The sequence below is a fragment of the Balaenoptera physalus genome, assembly GCF_965194825.1.
Source record: "Balaenoptera physalus genome assembly, chromosome: 4".
In the NCBI taxonomy this organism is placed as follows: Eukaryota; Metazoa; Chordata; class Mammalia; order Artiodactyla; family Balaenopteridae; genus Balaenoptera; species Balaenoptera physalus.
Genome location: NC_138891.1, coordinates 24,895,847 through 24,922,239, shown reverse-complemented (window position 1 = coordinate 24,922,239; position 26,393 = coordinate 24,895,847). Strand labels below are relative to the sequence as shown.

The 26,393-nt window shown below is 37.7% G+C and overlaps 1 protein-coding gene and 1 long non-coding RNA gene across 9 annotated transcripts in view; one reads left to right on the top strand and one right to left on the bottom strand.

Annotated features, from left to right (window-relative positions):
• LOC309660551 overlaps positions 1–26,393 on the bottom strand; it is a 247,780-nt gene that overhangs the window by 121,013 nt on the left and 100,374 nt on the right. The window lies entirely within an intron of this gene.
• The window catches only part of XRN1 (5'-3' exoribonuclease 1), a 99,261-nt gene that overhangs the window by 59,294 nt on the left and 13,574 nt on the right, over positions 1–26,393 (top strand). For all 8 annotated transcript variants that reach the window (XR_014263433.1, XM_082461165.1, XM_082461164.1 and 5 more), the window contains exons 28-34: positions 8,988–9,044; positions 9,184–9,316; positions 10,979–11,048; positions 13,421–13,628; positions 15,162–15,257; positions 22,104–22,206; positions 25,172–25,233. Coding sequence is in view for 7 of the 8 variants with exons in the window: in XM_082461165.1 (XP_082317291.1) it covers positions 8,988–9,044; positions 9,184–9,316; positions 10,979–11,048; positions 13,421–13,628; positions 15,162–15,257; positions 22,104–22,206; positions 25,172–25,233 (729 nt within the window). In the remaining variant the exon portion in view is untranslated. The remainder of the gene's footprint in view (positions 1–8,987; positions 9,045–9,183; positions 9,317–10,978; positions 11,049–13,420; positions 13,629–15,161; positions 15,258–22,103; positions 22,207–25,171; positions 25,234–26,393) is intronic.

Sequence of the window (26,393 nt, the reverse complement as noted above, 5' to 3'; positions counted from 1 at the left end):
TTTTTAAAAAACATGCATTCTGAGGATTCCACCCTCAGAGCAGTACTTCTTGAACTTTGCAAATGAATCACTGGGGGATCTTGTTAAAATACAGATTCTGATTCAGTAGCTCTAGGATGAGCAGCTCTTGATATTCTGCATTTCTAACAAGCTCCCAGGTGATCACACTTTCAGTAGTCATTCCCCAGAACTTCTCATTTTAGTAGCTGTGGGTTGGGGCCTATAGTGAAAATGCCATAGTCTATTAATTTGCCTAATGACTCAGGTTTGAATGCCATATTTTCTAATTAATGCTGTAATTATAGTAATAACACCTAGGGATGTGTTAGAACATATGGGTTGTTTTTTCATATGCAATCCTCCAGGCACAGTTCTTGTGTCTGCTTTTTTAAATTACTTTAAATCTTTTCTCATATTCTTTTTTCTTGCTATTGTCAGTAGGCACCAGTTGTACTCTATCAGTACTTCTAGTCTGCTATGCCCTGGAAACATAGACACCTTGTCAGTAAGACCGTCACTTTTCACCCTATTTACAATTTCAGTCTCTCCCCACACTGCTGATCCCCCTTCTCTGCTTGATTTTCCTCTATGCTTTTTACCTTTAAACATGCTATTTTTTTTTCCCTTAGTTTGTTTCTTGTATGTCTCCCTCAACTAGAATAGAACAGTTCACTGTTCTATCTCCAGTACCTAAATCAATAAATGGCACATAAATAGAACTCAGTAAGTATTTATTGATAGATAGAAATGAAATATCTCTATAGTAAAAGAAAATAGACTCTGTTTAAAGGCTGGAGCATTTTACAGTATATAAATACAAGAACTCTATAGTACATAGACTCTGTAGCTTAGGGCTGTTTTGTGCCCTTTTGTACTTATGTCCATAAGCTATGGTCTAAAAATAGGTGACTATCATTACAAGTAAACTGCTGCCATTTTTCCTATCAGGTAAGAATTCACTTTTTGAAAATATTTAATGTAAATCATAGTAATGGATTGCAATGGTTATAAAATATTCTCACTTTTTTTTTTTTTACATAGTATATTTTTCCCTGTTAATTTTTTTTTAATAGATCTTTATTGGAGTATAATTGCTTCACAATACTGTTAGTTTCTGTTGTACACCAAAGTGAATCAGCCATACGTATACATATATCCCCATATCCCCTCCCTCTTGCGTCTCCCTCCCACCCTCCCTATCCCACCCCTCCAGGTCATCACAAAGCACCGAGCTGATCTCCCTGTGCTATGCTGCTGCTTCCCACTATCTAACTATTTTACATTCGGTAGTGTATATATGTCAATGCTACTCTCACTTCACCCCAGCATCCCCCTCCCACCCTGTGTCCTCAAGTCCATTCTCTATGTCTACATCTTTATTCCTGCCCTACAACTAGGTTCATCCATACCATTTTTTTTTTCTAGATTCCATATTTATGCGTTAGCATACGGTATTTGTTTTTCTCTTTCTGACTTACTTCACTCTATTGACAGACTCTGGGTCCATCCACCTCACTACAAATAACTCAATTTCGTTCCTTTTTATGGCTGAGTAATATTCCATTGTATATATGTGTCACATCTTCTTTTCTTTTATAAAGTGAAAGGTGGGTTTTTTTAAATTTATTTATTTTATTTTTGGCTGCATTGGGTATCTTTTGGGACGTGGGCTTTTCTCTAGTTGCAGTGAGCGGGGGCTACTCTTCGTTGTGGTGCGCATTGTGGTATGGTGGCTTCTCTTACTGTGGAGCATGGGCTCTAGGCACGTGGGCTCAGTAGTTGTGGCTCACGGGCCCTAGAGCCCAGGCTCAGTAGTTGTGGCGCACGGGCTTAGTTGCTCCGCGGCATGTGAGATCTTCCCGGACCAGGGCTCGAACCCGTGTCCCCTGCATTGGCAGGCGGATTCTTAACTGCTGTGCCACGAGTGAAGCCCGCCACATCTTCTTTATCCATTCATCTGTCAGTGGACATTTAGGTTGCTTCCATGTCCTGGCGATTGTAAATACAGCTGCAATGAACATTGTGGTACATGACTCTTTTTGAATTATGGTTTTCTCAGGGTGTATGCCCAGTAGTGGGATTCCTGGGTCATATGGTAGTTCTATTTTTAGTTTTTTAAGGAACATCCATACGGTTCTCCATAATGGTTGTATCAATGTCCATTCCCACCAACAGTGCAGGAGGGTTCCCTTTTCACCACACCCTTTCCACCATTTATTGTTTCTAGATTTTTTTGGTAACTGCCATTCTGACTGGTGTGAGGTGATACCTCGTTGTAGTTTTGATTTGCATCTCTCTAATAATTAGTGATGTTGAGCATCTTTTCATGTGCCTCTTGGCCATCTGTATGTCTTCCTTGGTGAAATGTTTGTTTAGGTCCTCTGCCCATTTTTTAATTGGATTGTTTGTTTTTTTGATATTGAGCTCCATGAGCTGTTTGTATATTTTGGACGTTAATCCTTTGTCTGTTGTTTCATTTGCAAGTATTTTCTCCCATTCTGAGGGTTGTCTTTTTGTCTTGTTTATGGTTTCCTTTGCTGTGCAAAAGCTTTTAAGTTTAATTAAGTCCCATTTATTTATTTTTGTTTTTATTTCCGTTACTCTAGGAGGTGGATCAAAAGAGATCTTGCTGTGGTTTGTATCAAAGAGTATTTTTTCTATGTTTTCCTCTAAGAGTTTTATAGTGTCTGGTCTTACATTTAGGTCTTTAATCCATTTTGAGTTTATTTTTGTGTATGGTGTTAGGGAGTGTTCTAGTTTCATTCTTTTACATGTAGCTGTGCAGTTTTCCCAGCACCACTTATTGAAGAGGCTGTCTTTTCTCCATTGAATGTTTTTGCCTCCTTTGTCATAAATTAGGTGACCATATGTGCATGGGTTTATCTCTGGGCTTTCTATCCTGTACCATTGCTCTATATTTCTGTTTTTGTACCAGTACCATATTGTCTTGATTACTGTACCTTTGTGGTATATAGTTTGAGGTCGGGGAGCCTGATTCCTCCAACTCTGTTTTTCTTTCTCAAGATTGCTTTGGCTATTCGGGGTCTTTTGTGTTTCCATATGAATTGTCAAATTCTCTGTTCTAATTCTGTGAAGAATGCCATTGGTAGTTTGATAGGGATTGCATTGAATCTGTAGATAGCTTTGGGTAGTATAGTCATTTTCACAATATTGATTCTTCCAATCCAAGAACATGGTATATTTCTCCATCTGTTTATGTCATCTTTGATTTCTTTCATCAGTGTTTTATAGTTTTCTGAGTACAAGTCTTTTGCCTCCTTAGGCAGGTTTATTCCTAGGTATTTTATTCTTTTTGTTGTGATGGTAAATGATATTGTTTCCTTAATTTCTCTTTCTGATTTTTTATTGGTGGTGTATAGGAATGCCAGAGATTTCTGTGCATTAATTTTGTATCCTGTGACCTTACCAAATTCATTGATTAGTTCTAGTAGTTTTCTGGTGGCATCTTTAGGATTTTCTATGTATAGTATGATGTCATCTGCAAACAGTGACAGTTTGACTTCTTCTTTTCCAATTTGTATTCCTTATATTTCTTTTTCTTCTCTGATTGCCGTAGCTAGGATTTCCAAAACTGTGTTCAATAAGAGTGGCAAGAGTGGACATCCTTGTTTTGTCCCTGATCTTAGTGGAAATGCTTTCAGTTTTTCACCATTGAGTATGATGCTTGCTGTGGGTTTGTCATATATGGCCTTTATTATGTTGAGGTAGGTTCCCTCTGTGCCAATTTTCTGGAGAGTTTTTATCATAAATGGGTGTTGAATTTTGTCAAAAGCTTTTTCTGCATCTGTTGAGATGATCATATGGTTTTTATTCCTTAATTTGTTAATGTGGTGTACCACATTCACTGATTTGTGTATATTGAAGAATCCTTGCATCCCTAGGATAAATCCCACTTGACCATGGTGTATGATCCTTTTAATGTGCTGTTGGATTCTGTTTGCTAGTATTTTGTTCAGGATTTTTGCATCTATGTTCATCAGTGTCTTGGTCTATAATTTTCTTTTTTTGTGATATCTTTTTCTGGTACTGATATCAGGGTGCTGGTGGCTTCGTAGAATGAATTTGGGAGTGTTTCTCCCTCTGCAATTTTTTTGGAAGAGTTTGAGAAGGATCGGTGTTAGCTCTTCTCTAAATGTTTGATGGAATTTGCCTGTGAAGCCATCTGGTCCTGGACTTTTGTTTGTTGGAAGATTTTTAATTACGGTTTCAATTTCAGTGCTTGTGCTTGGTCTGTTTATATTTTCTAATTCTTCCTGGTTTAGTCTTGGGAAATTGTACCTTTCTAAGAATTTGTCCATTTCTTCCAGGTTGTCCATTTTACTGGCATATAGTTGTTTATAGTTGTCTCTTATAATCCTTTGTATTTCTGCGGTGTCAGTTTTGATTTCTCCTTTTTCATTTCTAATTTTACTGATCTGTATCCTCTCCCTTTTTTTCTTGATGAGTCTGGCTAAGGGTTTATCAATTTTGTTTATCTTCTCAGAGAACCAACTTTTAGTTTTATTGATCTTTGCTATTGTTTTCTTCATTTCTATTTCATTTATTTCTGCTCTGATTTTTATGATTTCTTTCCTTCTACTGACTTTGGGTTTTCTTTACTCTTCTTTCTGTAATTGTTTTCAGTGTAAGGTTAGATTGTTTATTTGAGATTTTTCTTGTTTCTTGAGGTGAGATTGAATTGTTATAAACTTCCCTCTTAGAACTGCTTTTGCTGCATCCCATAGGATTTGGGTCGTCGTGTTTTCATTGTCATTTGTTTCTATGTAGTTTTTTATTTCTACTTTGATTTCTTCAGTGATCTCTTGGTTATTTAGTAGTGTGCTGTTTAGCCTCCATGTATTTGTGTTTTTTACAGTTTTTTTCCGTAATTGATTTCCAGTCTCATCACATTGTGTTCAGAAAAGATGCTTGATACAATTTCAGTTTTCTTAAATTTTCTGGGGCTTGATTTGTGACCCAAGATGTGATCTGTCCTGGAGAATGTTCCATGTGCACTTGAGAAGAAAGTGTATTCTGCCACTTTGGGGTGGAATGTTCTATAAATATCAATTAAATCTATCTGGCCTGTTGTGTTATTGAAAGCTTGTGTTTCCTTATTTACTTTCTGTTTGGATGATCTTTCCATTGGTATAAGTGGGGTGTTAAAATCCCCTACTATTGTGTTACTGTCGACTTTTCCTTTTGTGGTTGTTAGCAGTTGCCTTATGTATTGAGGTGCTCCTATGTTGGGTGCATAAACATTTTTTTTTATTTTATTTTATTTTATTTTTGGCTGCGTTGGGTCTTCGTTGCTGTTAGTGGGCTTACTCTAGTTGTGGCGAGCGAGTGCTACTCTTCGTTGTGGTGCATGGGCTTCTCATTACAGTGGCTTCTCTTGCTGCGGAGCACGGGCTCTAGGCTTGCGGGCTCAGTAGTTGTGGCACACAGGCTCAGTAGTTGTGGCTCACGGGCTCTAGAGCACAGGCTCAGTACTTGTGGCGCACAGGCTTAGTTGCTCCGTGGCATGTGGAATCTTCTCGGACCAGGGCTCGAACCCGTGTCCCCTGCATTGGCAGGCGGATTCTTAACCACTGTGCCACCAGGGAAGCCCCATAAACGTTTATAATTGTTATATCTTCTTCTTGGATTGATCCTTTGATTATTATGTAGTGTCCCTCCTTATCGCTTGGAACAGTCTTTATTTTAAAGTCAATTTTATCGGATACAAGTATTGCTACTCCAACTTTCTTTTGATTTCCATTTGCATGGAATATCTTTTTCCATCCCTTCACTTTCAGTCTGTATGTGTCCCTAGGTCTGAAGTGGGTCTCTTGTAGACAGCCTATATATGGGTCTTGTTTTGGTATCTATTCAGCCAGTCTCTGTCTTTTGGTTTGGGCATTTAATCCATTTACATTCAAGGTTATTAGCAATATGTATGTTCCTATTACCATTTTCTTAATTGTTTTGGGTTTGTTTTTGTGGGTCTTTTTCTTCTCCTGTTTTCCGCCTAGAGAAGTTTCTTCAGCATTTGTTGTAAAGCTGGTTTGGTGGTGCTGAATTCTCTTAGCTTTTGTTTGTCTGAAAAGCTTTTGATTTCTCCATCGAATCTGGATGAGATCCTTGCTGGGTAGAGTAATCTTGATTGTAGGTTTTTCTCTTTCATCACTTTAAGTATATCCTGCCACTCCCTTCTGGCCAGCAGAGTTTCTGCTGAAAAATCAGCTGATAACCTTATGTGGATTCCTTTTTATGTTATTCGTTGTTTTTCCCTTGCTGCTTTTAATATTTTTTCTTTGAATTTAATTTTTGTTAGTTTGATTAATGTGTGTCTTGGTGTGTTTTTCCTGGGGTTTATCCTGTATGGAACTCTCTGTGCTTCCTGGACTTGGGTGACTGTTTCCTTTCCCATGTTAGGGAAGTTTTCGAGTATAATCTCTTCAAATATTTTCTCAGACCTTTTCTTTTTCTCTTCTTCTTCTGGGACCCCTATAATTCAATTGTTGGTGAATTTAGTGTTGTTCCAGAGGTTTCTGAGATTGTCTTCAATTCTTTTCATTCTTTTTTCTTTATTCTTCTCCTCGGCAGTTATTTCCACCATTTTGTCTTCCAGCTCACCTATTTGTTCTTCTGTCTCAGTTATTCTGTTACTGATTCCTTCTAGTGTATTATCCATTTCAGTTATTGTGTTGTTCATCTCTGCTTGTTTGTTCTTTAGTTCTTCTAGATCTTTGTTAAACATTTCTTGTATTTTCTCAATCCATGCCTCCATTCTGGTTCTGAGATTCTGGATCATCTTTACTATCATTACTCTGAATTCTTTTTCAGGTAGATTGCCTATTTCGTGTTCATTTATTTGGTCTTGTAGGTTCTTACCTTGCTCTTTCATCTGTGACATATGTTTTTGTTGTCTCTCTCTTTTTTTTTTTTTTTTTTAATGAGTGGGATTGTGTTCCTGTCTTACTGGTTGTTGGGTCTGAGGCTTCTAACACTGGAGTTTGTAGGCTGTTGGGTAGAGCTGGGTCTTGGTGCTGAGATGAGGAACTCCATGAGACCTCACTCCGATGAATATTCCCTGGGGTCTGAGGTTCTCTGTTAGTCCAGTGGTTCCGACACGGAAGTCCCACCACAGGAGCTTCAGCCCGACCCCCGGCTCGTGAACCAAGATCCTGCAAGTCAAATAGGGTGGCAAAAAAAAAAGAGAGAGAGAACAATAACAAAGTAAAAGATAAAATTAGACTAGGAAGCTAACAGATACGTTAGAAAGAATATAAAAATAAAAATATAGATGAATCAACAACTGGAAGGTACAACAATACAATTGTAAAAAAGAGGCAGAGGGAAAAGAGGAAAAAAAAAAGGTGGGGTGGGGAGGCCTTGGCTGTGGAGGGCGGGGCCTAAGCAAGGGCAAGGTTTGGGTGGTGAGTGGGGCCTGTGCTTAGGACCCACAGGGCTGGAAAAGGCCCTCAGGGCTGTGTGGGGTGGGGGGTGGAGCTTAGGCTCAAAGGAACAGGAGGGGCTCAGGCGTGCCCCCCACCCCTGGTCTCAGAGGGCAGGGGCCTCACCTGGGAGCCCAGCGGGCTCCCTGGGCCTGAGTGGGAGGGGCAAACTCCCTCTATTCCCCTCCCACTCCTCCTGGAGGGCGCCTCCCGCCTGCCTCTGCTGATCTCCCCGGCCTCCCTCCTGTGCCCCTAAGGACCCACACAGCCTGGAGGGGGCTTTGGAGGGCAGGGTCCAGCCTGGGAGCTCAGCAGGCTCTCTGTGCCCGCGTGGGCGGGGCAAACACCCTCTGCTCCTCTTCCACTCCTCCCAGAGGGCCCCTCCCGCCTGCCTATCCTGATCTCCCCGGCCTGCCTCCTATGCCTCTAGGAGCCACGTGGCCTGAAGGAGGCATTGGAGGGGTGGCTACCGGCCGGGGAGCTCAGCAGGCTCCCTGGGCCAGAGTGGGCCGGGCGAGCACCCTCTGCTCCTCTCCCGCTCCTCCCGGAGGGCCCCTCCCGCCTGCCTCTCCTCACCTCCCCGGCCTCAGGGGCGCCGATCCTGTCAGGCCTCCACTTCTCCTCCCCCCGAGTTCCCCCACGTCCTACCGGTTCATTTGGGGGTTCCTCCCGTCTCCTTGGGCGTCAGGGTCCCCCACCAGCGGCCGACAGGCACCCTACTTGTGGGGCGATGCTAACTTGGCATCTTCCCACACTGCCATCTTGACTCCTATTCTCACGTTTTTATTAGGTAGAACAGGTACTGTTTCCGTCTTACAGATTGAAGGAAGCTGGTGCTTAAGTGTGAGGTCGCAGAATTAACAAGTAGCAAATAGAGGAGAAAAGTCTTCTTCCAGCATTTTTAGATAGTCAGAAATTTAAACACCAAAGCCAGTTTCCGAAAGCAAAGACTTTGTATGAATGTTACCTTAATTTTTATAAGTAGCCACAAAACCCAAAGTATTGACATAGATCAATACTTTATACCTGTTTTTCCTTTACTATTAATCCTTATTGACCATTATATATAATTCTTCTTAGGATAAAAAAGCATTTGAATAGGATAGCATTTACATAAAGTTCAAAACTGACAAGTTTAATCTTTAGTGTTAGAAATAAGGGTACATTGGGGAGGGGTAGTAACTGGGAGACAATACAAGGGTTCCCTATTTTTAATTTCTTTTTTCAGGGTCTTTTATGTTGTGCTTAGTAGTGTTCTGTTTCTTGAACTGAGTGTGGATATATATAGATATGCTCATACTATAAAAATTCATCAGATTTTATACTTATAAGTTTGCATTTTTCTATATGTCTTATATATCAACAAAAAATTTTACTTTAAAAAATGTAAAAATTTATTTATTCATCCTTGCTTGCATCTAAAGAAATTCAAAAATCTTAAAATTACTCATTTCTTTTGGCTTTTTAACGTTCAGTCATGTCCAAATACTGAATAATAATTTTAAATTTTAACATTTTAAAAATATTTTCAAATTCTTCTTTCCTCAGCAAAGAAAGAATAATAAGAAGGTTCGAGTGACAGTGAAGCCCCATTTGCTATACAGAGTAAGTTTCCTGTCAGAGAATTCAAAGTTGTTGTTTTTGCTTTGAAAGTATAGAAGGAACAAAATGTTTTCAATACATTAGTAGAAAAACTTCTTAAAATTAGAGTTAATAATAATAATTAAATCTTTCTTCTCTTCAGCCTTTAGAACAGCAACATGGAGTCATTCCTGATCGGGATGCAGAATTTCGTCTCTTTGACCGAGTTGTAAATGTGAGAGAGAACTTTTCCGTTCCAGTTGGCCTTCGGGGCACCATCATAGGAATTAAAGGGGGTAATAACTCAATACTTGACGTGTCTCCAACTGCGTTTATATCGTAGAGTGAAACACAAACTTGTGTGTCTTATATGTAAGCAGAAAGCAACTATAAATCAGGAAAAACACTAAATCCTTTTATGTTTTAGTTAAGTTTTTTCCAGCTTTAGGTTTCAAAGCAAATTCTTCTTCTCTATCTTGTGTAATCATCTGGGAAGTGATTAAAACGTGGGGAAGTTGAGGAACAGCTGCTTAAAATTTGGTAGCTTATGTATATAGCACATTAAAATTATCTGAAACCTTGGTGAGAATACATACATGTGTTTTCATGAAACTAAGAGAAACATTTCACTGGGTTTCATCTAACCTTGTTCAGGGCTTTACCTTAATTGTCATTGTAATCTCTTGATATCTGTGGAGAAATAAACAAACATGATGCATCAGCTTATTTGTGGTTAAAAGATTTGCATATTTATTTGAATTTTATGAATACAACTAGATATTGTATGTAAAACAGACCTATCTGTTGTACAACAATGTACATATAGTTAACACTACAATACTATACATTTAAAAATGGTTACAATGATAAATTTTATATTATGTGTTTTTTACAAAAAAAAACAAAGAAAAATGAGGATATGGAAAGAAAAGGGAAGAATTAACTAAGGATCTAGAAATGCCTCAAAGGGATGCCTGGAGTGAGTAGCTTTGCAACATAGATTCCAAAAAAAGTCAACCCAACATGAGGCAGCAAATCAGGTACCTGGAGGTCGGCGCGCTGGCAGCACTGTCCCTCCGTATCCCAGGCACTCAACCTTGGTCGCACTGCCAGAAAGAAGGAAGAGCAGACAGGCCATGAGCCTAAGAGAGCTGCTTATTTATTGCCAACAGTGTGCCCAGCACTTTTACATTTTGCATTTAACCCTCCCAACCATCTGAGAGGGAGATATTATTTCCTCGCCTAAGAGTTTAAGTGACTTTCCTGAATTTACACAAATAAGTGGCAGAGCTGGGACTTGAACTCTTTGCCCTGATTCTTTTCTAACTTTGAGCAGTGGTTCTCCACATTTGCACATCTTCTTGGGGTCTGCCTCTAAAAGAGAATTTTCTTCCCTGATTTTTCTTTGAATTTTTTTGGATACATTTCTGGTGCTGAAAACGGAGGCGGGAAGGTTAAGTAGGTAAAGCCCAGGCTAAGTATGGTAAGGGTCAGATGGGTGCAATGAAGCAACCCTCCTGCTGCTATCTGTTCAGGCTCAGGCATTGGCAGTTCAAATGTTGAGCTTACTGGATTGTACTCTGATTAGATTATCCTGAAAAAGCCTTAGGGCTCTGATAACATAGAAGTTTCCTTTCTTCTGACAACCCCTATCAGTAGTAGTGACCACTTGGAATTTTGTCTTGACAGAAATTTTAAAGCTACACCTACTCTGAGTGGAAAAAGCTCTGTCATTGATTACACCAAAACAAAGAGAAAAATATAATTAATTCTCACAGTACCTAATTTAAAATAGTATTATTTTACTTTACGTTAATACCAGTAAGGTAATCTGTGAGCTTATTTTCTTTTCATTCACTCTCTGTATTGATAGTTGTAATGCTTCTTATACCCCAAAAACTTACATGCTGATTTTTCTTTTATCGTATGATTTTTCAGTCTCTCTCTTTTTTAAACAGCTAATAGAGAAGCTGATGTACTATTTGAAGTATTATTTGATGAAGAATTTCCTGGAGGTTTAACAATAAGGTTTGTATTTCCAGATGATAATTACACTTTGTAAATATGCCCATGTGGCCAACAACTACATTACTTGTTTATTTGTCCACAATTTCAGTTCCTAGTATGTACAAGACATCATACTTGCTACCAGGGGTGTTAACAGTGAATAAGACAGACATGGTTTCTACCCTCTTAGAGCTTTCATTTTAGTAGGTGGGGGAATACCTTGGGTTGGCCAAAAAGTTCGTTCGGGTCTTTCGTAAGATGGTACCAAAAACCCGAACGAACTTTTTGGCCAACCCAATAATTAACTTACTACAATATTAATTTTTTAATTAAAATGTGACAAGTGCTGGGAAGAAGTATTTCAGGTGTCTATAAGAGTGTGATCTGTAATGAGATTTCTAGAAAGGCTTTCTTTAAGAAATGACGTTTAAAATGGGACATGAAGAATAGGTAGCTGGAGGAAGAGTGACAAGTAGTCAGGAAGAAAGAATAGCATATGCAACAGAGGACGTTTTCACTCATTTAAAAACTAAAAGAATGCAGGTGTGTCAACTTCAGCAACTGTGTAAGATTAGAGTAAGGGAGAAAAGCAAGGACCACACTGTGCAGGAACTGGTAAGCCACTTTCAGGACATGCTAAGGATCTTGGTATCTTGGTCTTTATCATTAAAGCAATGTGAAGCCATCAAAATCAGAGGTGTGACATGATCAGATTTGCATTTTTTTTTATGGTTAAATAACTTGAGGAATAGAAACGTTCTTTGAATTGAGTGACATTTTAAGTCTTTGTCATTTGTTTTAGTGGAGTTGTGGGTGCTCAAGCTAGATTGGGTTGGTTTGAGGAGTGAATGGCAGGTGTAACAAGGGAGGCAAGAAACTGAGCTGACCCTTGAGAAGTTTGACCATGAAGGGGAGAAAAGATAACTGGGGGTGAGGAGGTTTAAAGGAAGAGGATTGGATTGTTTGTTTTTAATTTAACATGGTGGAGACTTGTTCATATCTATTTTGGAGAGCATTAATAGAAAGAAAGTTTAAAGTTATAGGAAAAAGCTCATGTTAGAATGAGAGGTGTCATGGAATATTAGAAAGTGTGGGCTCTTTCACTTAACCTTTGTGTTACCTTAGGTAGGTTAGTTAAAAGCATTCTGACCCTCAATTTCCTCATCTATAATGAAGATGTGCACTTCACTAGGTGATTATGAGGGTTAAATGAAATCCTTTCCAGTTTTCCTTTCTCCCTTCCAAACACCAACTGGAAAACTGAACTGAAGTTAGCTTAGTTTCTTTTTCTCCTCTGTTTTGATTAGTGGTAATTAAAATAAAAAATTAATTACTCTTATTTAGCCTATTTGTATAAAATCACAATCTTCAGTCCTTACAAGTAGTGATCACATTCAGAATGCTATTATTGTTTTGCAACTTGAATGTGCCTATTACCCAAAGACTTTACTGTCTGCACTCTTAAATGCAGCAGCAGGGTCTGGATCCCATGTCTGATTTTATTTTTCATGAAAATGTTTGATTACCAATAACTTTAGGCGAAATAACTTTGAAATATATTTTTAAGATGATTAACTTTTTTCTCAGGGTTTTTTTTTTCCTCCCCTAGGTAGAGACACTGGATTTCTTGCTGACTGAGAGCTGTGTAAAAGATTACATGCCTGCAATATATTCATTTCTGTAATGCAGAACCTTAAACTGTAGTTCTCACGAAAATATTTTCTAGAAATCTTACAAAGATTTCTCATGAAAGAATTCTGCTTCCCCATGATCTCAGAATATAAGAAAATTACATTCTAAAGAGGTGATAGAGTTGAAAACTTTTGACCAGAGAAGGCTTATTTTAATATCTAAACACTTTTATAAAGGCCAGGAAGGAAGGAAATCACAATACTTGTCTCTTAGCCTTCCCAGTTCTGGAACATTAAGATGGGAAGATGAGGATAAAAAGAGCTGGACTCAACAATTGATCAGGAGACAAAAGTGATCAAAGCTAACATTTGCCCTGTTGCATAGGTAGAGCCACACAGCTCCACACTGGGTAGATTCATAACCTTTTAAAGAAGTTTGACATTTAATTCATGAATTTTTGGTTAACTCAGCTATTATGTTGCAAGCCTTCTGAGGGCAAACTAACACACACACGCCCCTACACACACAACTATACCTCTAGAACATTTTTCCCCCCACTTAGTAGCACTGAATACTCTATTCAGAAACTTTTAAGAAATCTTATAAATTGAGATCTTTCTATGATTTCAAGTTCCTCTACTGAATTTAAAAGTAATATTTATTAATTCGGATTATGGACTGTCCACCCCAAAATTATTTGATTCTTTTAGCTCCCTTTAGTATTAATTCCCTCTGACCCTGATAAAACTTTTTACTTTTAGGTGCTCACCTGGTAGAGGTTATCGACTGCCAACAAGTGCCTTGGTGAACCTTTCTCATGGGAGTCGCTCTGAAACAGGAAATCAGAAGTTGACAGCCATTGTGAAACCACAGCCAGCTGTGAATCACTATAGCTCAAATGCATCAATTTCATCTGGGCATTTGGGAGGTCTGAACCATTCCCCTCAATCACTTTTTGTTCCTACTCAAGTAAGACTTTTATTTAAATAATGAGCTTGAAAGTATCTGTTTTCTCTTTATATATTTACTTGGTAAACTAACACTTATATTTTGTCTTATATCACCCAAATGTCCTATATTATCTCCTACAAAATGACATTAATTTGAAAGGTAAGGGAGAGGGCTATATCATGTTTATCAAAAGCAATTTTCAGATTCCCACCATATAACTCTTGGGTGATTTCCTTTATTTCATCTTCCTGAGGGCAAAACTTGAATTGTTTTGTGTGAGATACTTAACTTTATTTAATTCCATGGCCCCAAATTTTAACCAAACTTTTTGTTTTGTTTCTTTTGTTTTGTTTTTAAACATCTTTATTGGAGTATAATTGCTTTACATTGTTGTGTTAGTTGCTGCTGTATAACAAAGTGAATCAGCTATAGGTATACATATATCTCCATATCCCCTCCCTCTTGCGTCTCCCTCCCACCCTCCCTATCCCACCCCATCACAAAGCACCGAGCTGATCTCCCTGTGCTATGCGGCTGCTTCCCACTAGCTATCTATTTTACATTTAACCAAACTTTTTAATCCAAATAGCACATGTTTATTATAGACTAATTAGAAAACAGATAAATAGATGATAACAAAGGAAACAAGCAAAAATCCTCTCAAATCTCGTAGGTAACCACTGTCAAATTTTGGTGCATATTTTTCTAGATTTTTAATTTGCATGAAATCAGTTCTCCATAAGTAATAGCTGATTTTTTTAATCAGATTATTTTTGTATAAGATAAAAATTTTTTTAATTTTTTTTAATTTAATTTTATTTATCTTTGGCTGCGTTGGGTCTTCGTTGCTGCATGCGGGCTTTCTCTAGTTGCAGCGAGCAGGGGCTACTTTGTTGTGGTGCACAGCCTTCTCATTGCAGTGGCTTTTCTTGTTGTGGAGCACGGGCTCTAGGTGCACGGGCTTCAGAGTTACAGCACGCGGGCCCTAGAGCATGCGGGCTTCAGTAGTTGCAGCGCGTGGGCTCAGTAGTTGCGGTGCATGGGCTCTAGAGCACAGGCTCAGTAGTTGTGGCGCACGGGCTTAGTTGCTCCATGGCATGTGGGATCTTCCTGGACCAGGGATCGAACCTGTGTCCCCTGCATTGGAGGTGGATTCTTAACCACTGCGCCACCAGGGAAATCCCAAAAATTTTTTAAATAAATATTATTAATTGTTAGCTTGAATAAGATAATATGCCAGTATACTGGAAGACCAAAAAAAAATCTTTTGGTGGGATATTGATTCAGTATAATCTTTTATAGCATTTGTACTGCTTTAAATATTTTTTAATAACCAATTACATCTGTAGAAGAACATTTTCACTCCAGCAGTATACTTTTATGATTACTATACTGAGCTCCAGAAAAAAAGAACTGAGATAACAGATAATGAAATTTAAATATCCTGTCTACTGCTAAATAGCTTTAATAAATAAATTATTTGATTTTTAATCTGAATCTTTATTTTTTCATGTTTCAGTTTTCCTTAAGAAGTTTTTTGTACTTTCCCAGGTACCTGCTAAAGATGATGATGAATTTTGCAACATTTGGCAATCCTTACAGGGATCTGGAAAGGTTCAACACTTTCAGCCACCTCTACAAGAGAAGGTTAGTATACCTTGCTTGATGGACATTTAGTTTTTTTAAATTTATTTTATATTTCTCTTTTAGGTATGCAGTGATTAATTTTCCTCCTGAAATCTTATAAAATAGAAATAACACTTTGATCTTGAATTTTCTTAGTTCTCTCAGGCTACATGTGTTTTTGGACTAATGAGTAAGAATGTAGACAATTTTTCTTTTTAATAAAGGCTTTAATGGCACTCATTAACTTACTCACTTCCACTTGAATGTATAGCTTTATGCTGGCAGTTGGTTGTCTTAAATGTGTATGAGCAAATTCACATTCCTTGATAGAGTTTAAGAAGAGGAAAGAAACTCTGCTAAAAGAGTAGACTTAGGCACCAAAAAAAAAGGAAAAAGAAAAGGAATGAATTCCTACTACATTTTTTGCTAATTACTAACCTAACTTCTCAGCTTAGGTCAAAAAGGAATGTCCTCTTAGGTTTATAAACTAGTAGCCTGCACCATGAGGGCCTAATTTATTCTAATGTCCTCCCGTGATGGTGGCATAATCAGCGCTAGGGAGGGGAAAATAGCGAAGGGAATGTTCGTAAAGTAAAAATAAAAAGTGAGAGTGACAACAACATTGTAAGTCAACTGTACTTCAGTTTTAAAATAAATAAATAATAAAGTGGGAAAAATAATTTAACAAAGTAAAAAAAAAAAAAGTGAGAGTTACAACGCACAGGTCACTTCTGCCAATATGCTATTTTAAGTTTTCCTTAGATCATTCATAAATCTTTCTACATAAATGTAATCCATAACCAGATTTTTAAACCCTCTTTTCCTCTCTTATTTATTTAATATGGCTAATTCCTCAAGAGTGCTTTTTTATCATTCATTCATTCAACATGTATTTATTAACTGCCTACCATGTGCCAGGCGTTGTTCTATGCACTGAGAATATAGCTGCAAACAAAACAAAAATCCTGGCTCTCATACAGTTAGTACTGTAGGGAGGAAAGGACAATAAATAAGACCAAAATAAAAAAATGGTATATTAGATGATAATATAAGTTTGAGAAAAATTGCAGGGAACAGGATAGGGAATTTTGGAGGGGGAAGGCAAGGTTTTGCAGGGTTTTTGTTTTTGTTTTTGTTTTTTTAAACACCATGTGTTTATATTTTAATGATTTTCATTTTTTTTTTAACATTTTATTTATTTATTTTTGGCTGTGTTGGGTCTTCGTTTCTGTGTGAGGGCCTTCTCTAGTTGTGGCAAGCAGGGGCCACTCTTCATCGCGGTGCGTGGGCCTCTCTTATTGCGGAGCACAGGCTCCAGACGTGCAGGCTCAGTAGTTGTGGCTCACGGGCCTAGTTGCTCCGCGGCATGTGGGATCTTCCCAGACCAGGGCTCGAACCCGTGTCCCCTGCATTAGCAGGCAGACTCTCAACCACTGCGCCACCAAGGAAGCCCCTGTTTTTGTTTTTTTGTTGTTGGTTTTTTAGGGGTTTTTTTGTTTTTTGTTTTTGTTTTTTTGCTTTGTTGATTTGTTTGTTTTCTGGTTTTGGGTTTTTTTTTATTTTGGTTGTGCTGGGTCTTGGTTGCAGCAGGTGGGCTCCTTAGTTGTGACTCATCAGCTCCTTAGTTGCAGCACATGGGCTTCTTAGTTGCAGCAGGCGGGCTCCTTAGTTGCAGCTCATCAGCTCCTTAGTTGTGGCACGTGGGCTTCTGAGTTGCAGCAGGCAGATTCCTTAGTTGCAGCTCACGGGCTCCTTAGTCGCGACTTACTGGCTTCTTAGTTGCGGCACACAGACTCCTTAGTTGTGGCATGCGAACTCTAAGTTGCAGCATGCATGTGGGATCTAGTTCCCTGACCAGGGATCGAACCCGGGCCCCCTGCGTTGGGAGTGTGGAGTCTTAACCACTGTGCCACCAGGGAAGTCCCCTGCAGTTTTAAGTGGAATGTTCAGGTAACATTTGAGCAAAGATTTGAACGAAATGAGGAGTGGATATACAGATATCTGAGGGGAGAGTATTCAAGACAAAGTCAAAGGCCCTGTTGGGGGTGGTGATCCCTGGCATACACAAGGATGAGAAAGAAGACCATTTGGCTGAATCAATAGGGTGAGTTGTAGGAAATGTAATTAGAGAGGTAAGAGATTGATACTATGTAGGACCTCCTGGACCATTATAAGGACATTGGCTTTTACTCGGTGAGATAGGGAATCAGCAGAGGGTTTTGCACAGCAGAGTGACATGATTTGACTTATATTTTAATAGGATCACTCTGCCTGCTATCTTGAGAATAGAATGTAGAGGAACCAAGGTGGAAACAGAGACTAGTTCAGAGACTACTGAAATCATCAAGATAGAGTTGATATTGACTTGGACCAGGGTAGTAGGACCCTGTGAAAAGTGGTCAAATTCTAAACATATTTGGAAGGGATTTCCAGCTGATGATGAATTGGATATGCGGGTAAAAGAGAAAGAATGTATTAAAGGACGTGACTCTTAAGGTCTGAGTAACTAAAAGGATAGAGGGGCTATTAACTGAGATGGGAAAGACTGCAGATCTGGTAGGTTTGTGGGGGAAGATCAGGAGTTCAATTTTGGTAAGTTTGAGATGTATACTAAACATTAAGAAGAGTTATTGGAGTTAGATATTTGAGTGGAGATGTAGAGTTGGACATTGAGTCTGAAAGTCATCAATGTTATCCAGGCTGGAGAGAGAAATTTGGGAATCATTATATACATATATATGTATATACACCCACATATATACATATACATATATGTGTGTATATGTGCATATGTGTGTGTGCATATGTGTGTATATATCTATATTTATCTATATCCAAGAAAGTGGATAGATAGAAAAAAAGTTCAACAACTTAGCCTTAGAGCAGTCCATCCTTCAAGAGTCAGCGAGACTAGGTGAAACTAACAAAGAAGACTGAGAAGGAATGGCCGGTGAGACGGGAAGAAAACCAGGGAAGGGTGGTTTCTAGATGCCACGTGAAGAACAGATGTCAGAGGGAACAGAGTAATCAACTGTGTCAAACGCTGCTGATGGATCAGTTAAGATGAAAACTGAGAATTGACTATGCACAGAATTTAGCACATGAAGGCCATTGGGAACCTTGACAAGAACAGTTTCAGTTAAGTGATAGGAGCGAAATACTGATTAGAGTGGGTTTAAGAGAAAAGAGGAAGAGAGAAATTGGAGGCAGCAAATATGGGTAATTCTTTCAAGGAGTTTTGCTCTAAGAGAAAACATTACCCTGAGTCTCTCCTCTTTCCTTTCCCTATTTGTTCAGGTTCTTTGTTAACCTCTGTTCTTCCAGCCTTTCACGGGGGGCTGTTTCCCAAAACGCAACAGTCTTCTTTTCCCTTTTGCCTTATTCCTTGACTGGTGACTTTGGCTCTTACTTCTCTGCTAATTACCACTTAATCTATGTCTCTAATTCCAACCTCTCAATCAAGATCTAGCCCAATATCTCCAACTTTCTAGAAGACAGGTATAGATGGATGCTCCGCCATCACCTCAACTTCAAGATAATCTCACAACTGACCTCATCTAAAGCCTCTTCTCTTATCCTTGTTTTCTAACACAACCATTTACTCAGGCATATAATCTGAAAAGCATGAAGTCAAAAATTTTTGCTTCTTCTCTCTAATATTTTTTGCATTGAGCCCCCAAATCTTTTTACCCTTTCTCAGTTTTTACAACTGGACCTTAAATTGTCATCCCAGCCCTAGATTAATCTCCTATCTGTGCTTCCTGTTTCTTATGTCTTTCCTTTCTAGTCCTTCTTACATAGTACTTCCTACCTAATCTTTCCTAAAGATCCTTTCACCAGTGTTGCTCAATCATGGCATAATTGAGCAACCTATCTAATTAATAAGGACTCCTGCTTTTGAACTCAGTTTATGCACTGTGGCAGTGTAGTGAAGATAAATCTGGTATTAGACTCAGAATCAGGAAATCAGGTTTTGTGCCTCAAGTTGCACAAATCTGATTTCCCTGGGCTTCTGTGGCCTCGTGTATAAAATTAAGGCTTGGACTTAGAAGAACTCTGAGGTTTTTTCCAGCCCTCAAATAGTGTTGTTCAAATACTCTAGAATGTATAGGGCTCCCTGTTTAATACTAGTGGAATTCAGCCTCAACTCAAACTAATATTTAGGCCTTGTATAATCCAACTCTGCATAGTTCTTATATAAAGTATGTCAACTATTTGGTAAAATGGTCTGTTCTAATCAGATTGGTCTCCTAACTTTCCCTTTCCCATAAACAGGTAATTTCCGGTTCAGATTATGTGTTTGCATTGTTCCTTCCACTTAGGATGCCCTTTCCTCTCTCACTGCCAAAAAGTCTACTAGCTATTACCACCAATTTCCTTGAGATGGAACGCCACACTTGATAACATATTTCCTCAGAATCTTCTGTATGCATCTCTTATTATTAGGTGCTATTTCATTATTTATATCAGCTGAACACTCCCATGTTTTATCTCCTGTATATTCTAAGAATTATGAGCCACCACATATAACACTTATATCCATGAAGCCTTAATAAGCAGCCTGGAATTCATCTGATAAGCAAATTATAGAGAACGCAACATGATTTTTTTTTTTTTTAAAGGTATTCAAGCTTCTGGAAAAGGCAAAACTATAGAGTCAGTAAAAATATCAGTGGTTGCCAGGGATTATTGGGAATGGGAGAGGTGAATTGGTGGAGCACAGAAGATTTTTAGAGCATTGAATATGCTCTGTATGATACTATAGTGATGGATACATGTCGTTACACATTTGTCCAAACCCATAGAATATATAACACCAAGAGTGAACCCAGTGTAAAATAAGGACTTGGGGTAACAATTATGTGTCATTGTAGGTTCATCAGTTGTCACAAATGCACCACTCCAGTGGGGATGTTGGTAATGGGGAAGGCTGTGCATGTGTGGGGCGGGAGGTATAGGGGAAATCTCTGTACCTTCCTCTCAATATTGGTGTGAACCTAAAACTGCTCTTTCAGAAAGTCTTTAAGGGCTTCCCTGGTGGCACAGTGGTTAAGAATCCACCTGCCAATGCAGGGGACACGGGTTCGAGCCCTGGTCTGGGAAGATCCCACATGCCACAGAGCAACTAAGCCCATGCGCCACAACTACTGAGCCTGCGCAACTAGCGGAAGCCCATGCCCAGCAACAAAGACCCAACACAACCAAAAATAAATAAATAAATTTATTTTTTTTAAAAAGTCTTTAAAAAAACATTCAAGTCTTTATTGGCAGAATATGACAATGTGACTGACACAAATAGCTTTATTTAGACATCAAACAGAATAACTCAAAAAACCATACTTAAAAGTAGGATATTTTCTTTCTAATTAAACTTAGGGCACTTTTTCTCTGAAATGGTACTGTGAACTTGGGTTTTAGAGTTAGAGCTCAGATATCAGCTCTCCTATTTAGTTCTGTAACCAATTACATTATCACTTTGAGCCTCAGTTTACTCCTCTATAACATGGAATCAAAATACACCATAGCATTTTTATGATTATAGCATTATTATAATGATGTTAAGATAACGGATGCAAAGTACATCTTAACCATGCCTGGCACATAGTAGACACACAGTATTCGTTCACACCAATTTATTGATCCTGATGTTCTAATTCCCTTCTTTAGAGTCAGAATCCCCCACCAGCCATTGTGCTATGTGGATGGAAGTCTCTTGGCCCTTTTTTTTTTAAAGAGTAAAGAACCCTAGATGTTCTTGTGCATATGAGCTCATCAGACCTTCCTTCACACTTTGGTGCATATCACAACTATTTTGGAGCATGTCCACTGCCAACTAAGACACGATGTGCCTTTGTACCCAGTGTTCATTCGTCTGTGCTCAGAAAAAAATAAATAGGGCCCACCAAAAGCAAAATTGTGTAATCATTGTAAAGTGATTAATTTGTATTGAACATCTCCAGCCCCTACTTCTGCTTCCCCTTCCCACTTCAGCTGTGGCAAGTTATCTGTCTCTTTTTGCCTTCAGGCCTCTTCTCCCTATCAGAAAGCAAGAGGATCTGCTGTGATCTTTATATGAAACTTACTCATGTCATTTTGCTAATTTTGTCCATTCATGCACTGTCTCAATTACAGTAGCTTTATAATCAGTCTTGCTATCTGGTAGTGGTAATAGTCTTCCAGCATTTGAAAACCTTGACATTATAAATATTAATTAATAAAAATCAGGTATTAGGGGAAAGGATGTGAAAGGGCTAATAATATCCTCAACTTTTATAACATAGGGACAGGAATGATGAATTTTTAAAAACTCTAATGGAAATTTTTAAAATAACGAAGTCAAGAAAATAGTATAATAAATCTACATGTACCCATCCTTTACCTTGAACATGTCCAGTTCTGTTTCTTCCATGATACCTATTCATTTCCTATCCCCACATACCCCAGAGATAGGATTATTTTGAAGCAAATCTAGAGAGATCTTTAGAGGCTGATATTTCTGTTAGGAAGAAACATTCACCTAAAGTTTAATCTTTAGTTTCTGTATTAACTTCAAACAAAATTAGATTGAATTCTTTCTATTGAAAGCATTTTTGTAAAATGATTGTTTTCTGTGTACCTTACTATCTAACTAATGCATAGAGAAACGTCTGGAGTTGTGATCATAATGTTAATAATGGTTATTTGGGGGCGGTAGAATTTGAGTGGTTTTCTTAAATTCTCTGTACTTTTCTGCATTCCTTAAATCTTTTTCTAGTGAGCTCTATAACTTTTATAAAAATAATAAAGTATTTATTAAGCATTGAGGAAGAGAAGTAGTTTTAATATTAAGAGTTTGTTTAAATCATTTATAAGAATTTTAATTTTCAGGGTGCAGTTCTACCTCAAGAAATAAGTCAAGTAACTCAACATCACAAATCTGGCTTTAATGAGAACAGTGTTAAGCAAAGAAAACATGAGCCTCACAGAAAATGTAAGTTATGAGTTAGAAAGTATACTTGTGGTGCTAACTGCTTCCTTTTATTTGTATTAATTAACAGCTTTGTTGAGTTGTAATTCATACATGATAAAATTCATCCTTTTAAAGTATACAATCAGTGTTTTTTGGTGTTTTCACAAAGTTGTACAACCAATGCCACTGTCTAAATTTAGAACAATTTCATCTCCCCAAAAAGAAATACCATACTTATTAGTAGTGATTCCGCTAGTCCTGGCAACCACTAATTTACTTCTGCCTCTATGGATTGACCTATTCTGGATATTTCACGTAAACAGAATCATAAAATATGTGACCTTTGAGACTGGCTCCTTTAACTTGGCATAATCTTTTCAAGGTTCATCCATGTTGTAGCATGTATCAGTACTTCATTCCTTTTTACAGCTGAACAATATTCTATAGTATGAATACTATATTTTGTTTATCCATTCATCCATTGATGGACATTTGGATTGTTTCCACTTTTGGGCTGTAATAAATAATGCTGCTGTGGATGTTTATGTACAAGTTTTTGTGTGAACATATGTTTGCAGTTCTCTTGGGTATATATGAATGAATGGAATAACTGAGTCATGTGTTAACTCTATGCTTAACTTTTTGTGGAACTACCAAACTGTTTTCCAAAGTAGCTGTACCATTTTACATTCCCACCAGCAATATATGAGGATCCAATTTCTTTACATCCTCCATAACACTTGTTATTATCCATCTTTTTTATTATAGCCATCCTAGTGAATGTAAAGTAGAGTCTCCTTGTGGTTTTCATTTGTAATTCATTAATGACTAATAGTGTTGAACATTTTTTTCATGTGCTTATTGGCTGTTTGTATATCTTCTTTGGAGAAATATATATTCAAATCCTTTGCTCATTTTAAAATTGGGTTATCTTTTTATTCTTGAGTTGTAAGACTTCTTTTTATGTTCTGTATCCTATATGCTGAGCAGATATTTGATTTGCAAATATGTGCTCTCATTCTCTGGATTGTCTTTTAACTTTTTTTACAGTGTCCTTGAAGCACAAAAGTTTTTAGTTTTCATCAAGTCCAATTTATCTATTTTTTTCTACTTTTTCTTTGTTTGCTTATGCTTTAGGTATCATATAAGAAACCATTGCCTAATTCAAGGTCACACAAATTTACACCTATGTTTTCTTCTAAGAGTGTTATAGTTTTAGCTCTAACGTTTTGGTCTTTTTTTCATTTTTGAATAAGTTATATACATGGTATGAGATAGGGGTCCATATTCACTCTTCTGCATGTAGGTATCTAGTTGTCCCAGAACTACTTGCTAAAAGACAGTTCTTTCCCCATTGAATTCTCTTTGCACTCCATTGAATTGTCTTGGCACCCTTGTCAGAAATCAACTGACCATAGATGTATGGGTTTATTTCTAGTTTGTCAATTCCATTTCAACTATCTATATGCAATCTTTTTGTGAACAACACACCATCTTCATTACCATAGTAGCTTTGTTATCAGTTTTGAAATTGGGAAGTTTGAATCCTCCAACATTGTTTTTCTTTTTCAAGATTATTTTGTCTGTTCTGGTCTCTTGCATTTCCATATGAATTTTAGGATCAACTTGTCTATTTCTGCAAATATGGCAGCTGGAATTTTTATAGGGATCATATTGAATCTGTAGACCACTTTGGGTAGTACTGTCATTTAGCAATATTAAGCCTTTCTGTTTCTTTCAATGATGTCTTGTAGTTTTCAGTGTACAAGTCTTGAACTTTTTTTGTTAAATTTATTTCTAAGTATTTTATTCTATGTAATACTATTGTCAGTGGAACTGTGTTCTTAATTTGGTTGGGGGGAGATTGTTCATTACTATTTATAGAAATAAAACTGACTTTTGTATATTGATCTTGCATCCTCCCACCTTGTTGAACTTATTTATTTGCCCTAATTTTTTTGGCTTCTGCAAATAGAGATAGTTTTACTTCTTCCTATACAATCTGGATGCCTTTTATTTATTTTTCTTGCCTAATTGCTGTGGATAAAACCACCAGTACAATGTTGAATAGCAGTGGTGTCACTTTTAATTTTCCTCCTTTTTACAAGAATTCTTCCTTACCTTCCTCTCTTCCTTTCTTTTCCCCTCTCTGTTCCCTCTCTTCCCTTTCCTTCCCATCTTTGTCCCTTCCTTCCTCTCTCATTCCATCCCCTCCCTCCCCCTTCCATCCCTTCCCCTTACTTCTTTCCTCATCCTCTCTTTCCTCTTTTGTCTCTCCCTCTCTCCCTTCTTCCTTCCTTTCTTCCTTCCTTCTTCTTTTTTCCCTTTCCTCCTTCCTCTTCTAATCCATCCTTTTCACTTTCTTTCTGTTCCCGTCATTTCCCCTTAACAGGAATACTAAAATAGCTTCCTAATTGGTCTCTTACTCCTTCTACCTAGCTAATAAGCCACTGCCATATTATAATTTTCTTAAGGCACAATTCTGATCAGGTTCCTACCAGCTCAAAACCTTTCTGTGATTGTGCCCATTGCCTACCAATATAATTCTATAGTCTTCAGTCCTTTGCAGATTGTGGCTGCAGCCTGCTTCTCTAGTTCAGTTAAGCTGCATTATACTCCTCAACCTCCAGCAGAACTGGTCTGTTTTTAGTTCCACAAATATTCCTTGCTTTCTGCTTCTACTATTATTTGTCTTTTCTCCTATTATTTTCTTTGCTGGAATACTTAGCCTCTTATTCTGCCCTTTGAAAACCTGCCGTCCTGCAAGGTTCACTTAGATGCCACTTTTCTTTTTCCCTTATTGTTGTCATCTGTGAGTTTATCTTCTCACCCTCATCTAAATAATAAGTTCCTCAAGATCAGGGCCTTTGTCTCCTTGGAATTCTGTGAATTTTTTACACAGTGCCTTGCTATGGTAAATACTTGGTAAATTTAATTGGTGTGCAGCAAATTTCATTTAACAAAATTTCTGGTTTTTTGTCTCTAGTTAAAGAAGAGTGTAAGAGTCCTAAAACTGAGAGTCGGTCACAAAAAATATCAAATAGGCAGGTAAGCTTCTTAAAATCACATTTCTAGTAGCCCACTTTTTTTTTTCTTTTTTTTTAAACATCTTTATTGGAGTATAATTGCTTTACAGTGGTGTGTTAGTTTCTGCTTTATAACAAAGTGAATCAGTTATACATATACATATGTCCCCATATCTCTTCCCTCTTGCATCTCACTCCCTCCCTCCCACCCTCCCTATCCCACCCCTCTAGGTGGTCACAAAGCACCGAGCTGATCTCCCTGCGCTATGCTAGTAGCCCACTTTTTATTGTAGTTGGTGGCTCTGTAGCATCTGACTGAATTTTGCAGCCCTTTCAGCCAGATTCATAAAGTGCATGACAAGAGGGTTGCTGAGCCTGTCAGTCACTTGGATGGGAGGTTGCACAGCTAGAGTCCAGGATTTGGAACTAGAGATACCTGAAGTTTTGGTTCTGCCATATAACAGCTAGGTGGCCTTGAGCAATTCACTACACTTCTCACAGCCTCAATTTCTTCATCTTTAAAATGGAGATAAAAATATATCACTTGTGTCTCTCATTATATATAGTCTATATATACATAAATACATACAAACATACCTACATATATGAATATATGTGGGTACATTATATGTATAAAATATGTAGAAATATGTATATTCAGTGAAAGTATATGTACCAACATGGCAAAGTTAACAGTTGATTCTGTGGAGTTAGGTTAATGGGGGAAACTGAGATCATTTATGTTTTATTTTATAGTTTGTTGTTTGATAAGGAGTATGTATGTATTTTATAATCAAAAAAACATTTTAAGTCTAAAAATATCTATGTACACTTATGTGCATTTTTATATGCATATTATATAACACAAAGTTTTTAAAAATTAGATCTCTTATAAGCTATAATATATTACATTTATAAAAGATACTTTAGCAGATATCTTGGCACTTAACAGGTTCTCAGCCCATTAATTTTTAGATACCAATAAAGGGTTGAATTGCATGACTTTCAGAGTCATCTCTTTCTGCAACTCTTATGCTATAGTTTCCTTTCTTCTAGAGAAGGGGTTCGTAAACTCTTTGTGCCATGGACCTCTTTGGTGAAGCCTATGGACTCTTTCTCAGAATAATAGTTTTAATGCTACAGTAAAATACATAAGATTTGAAAGAAAACCAGTAATATTGA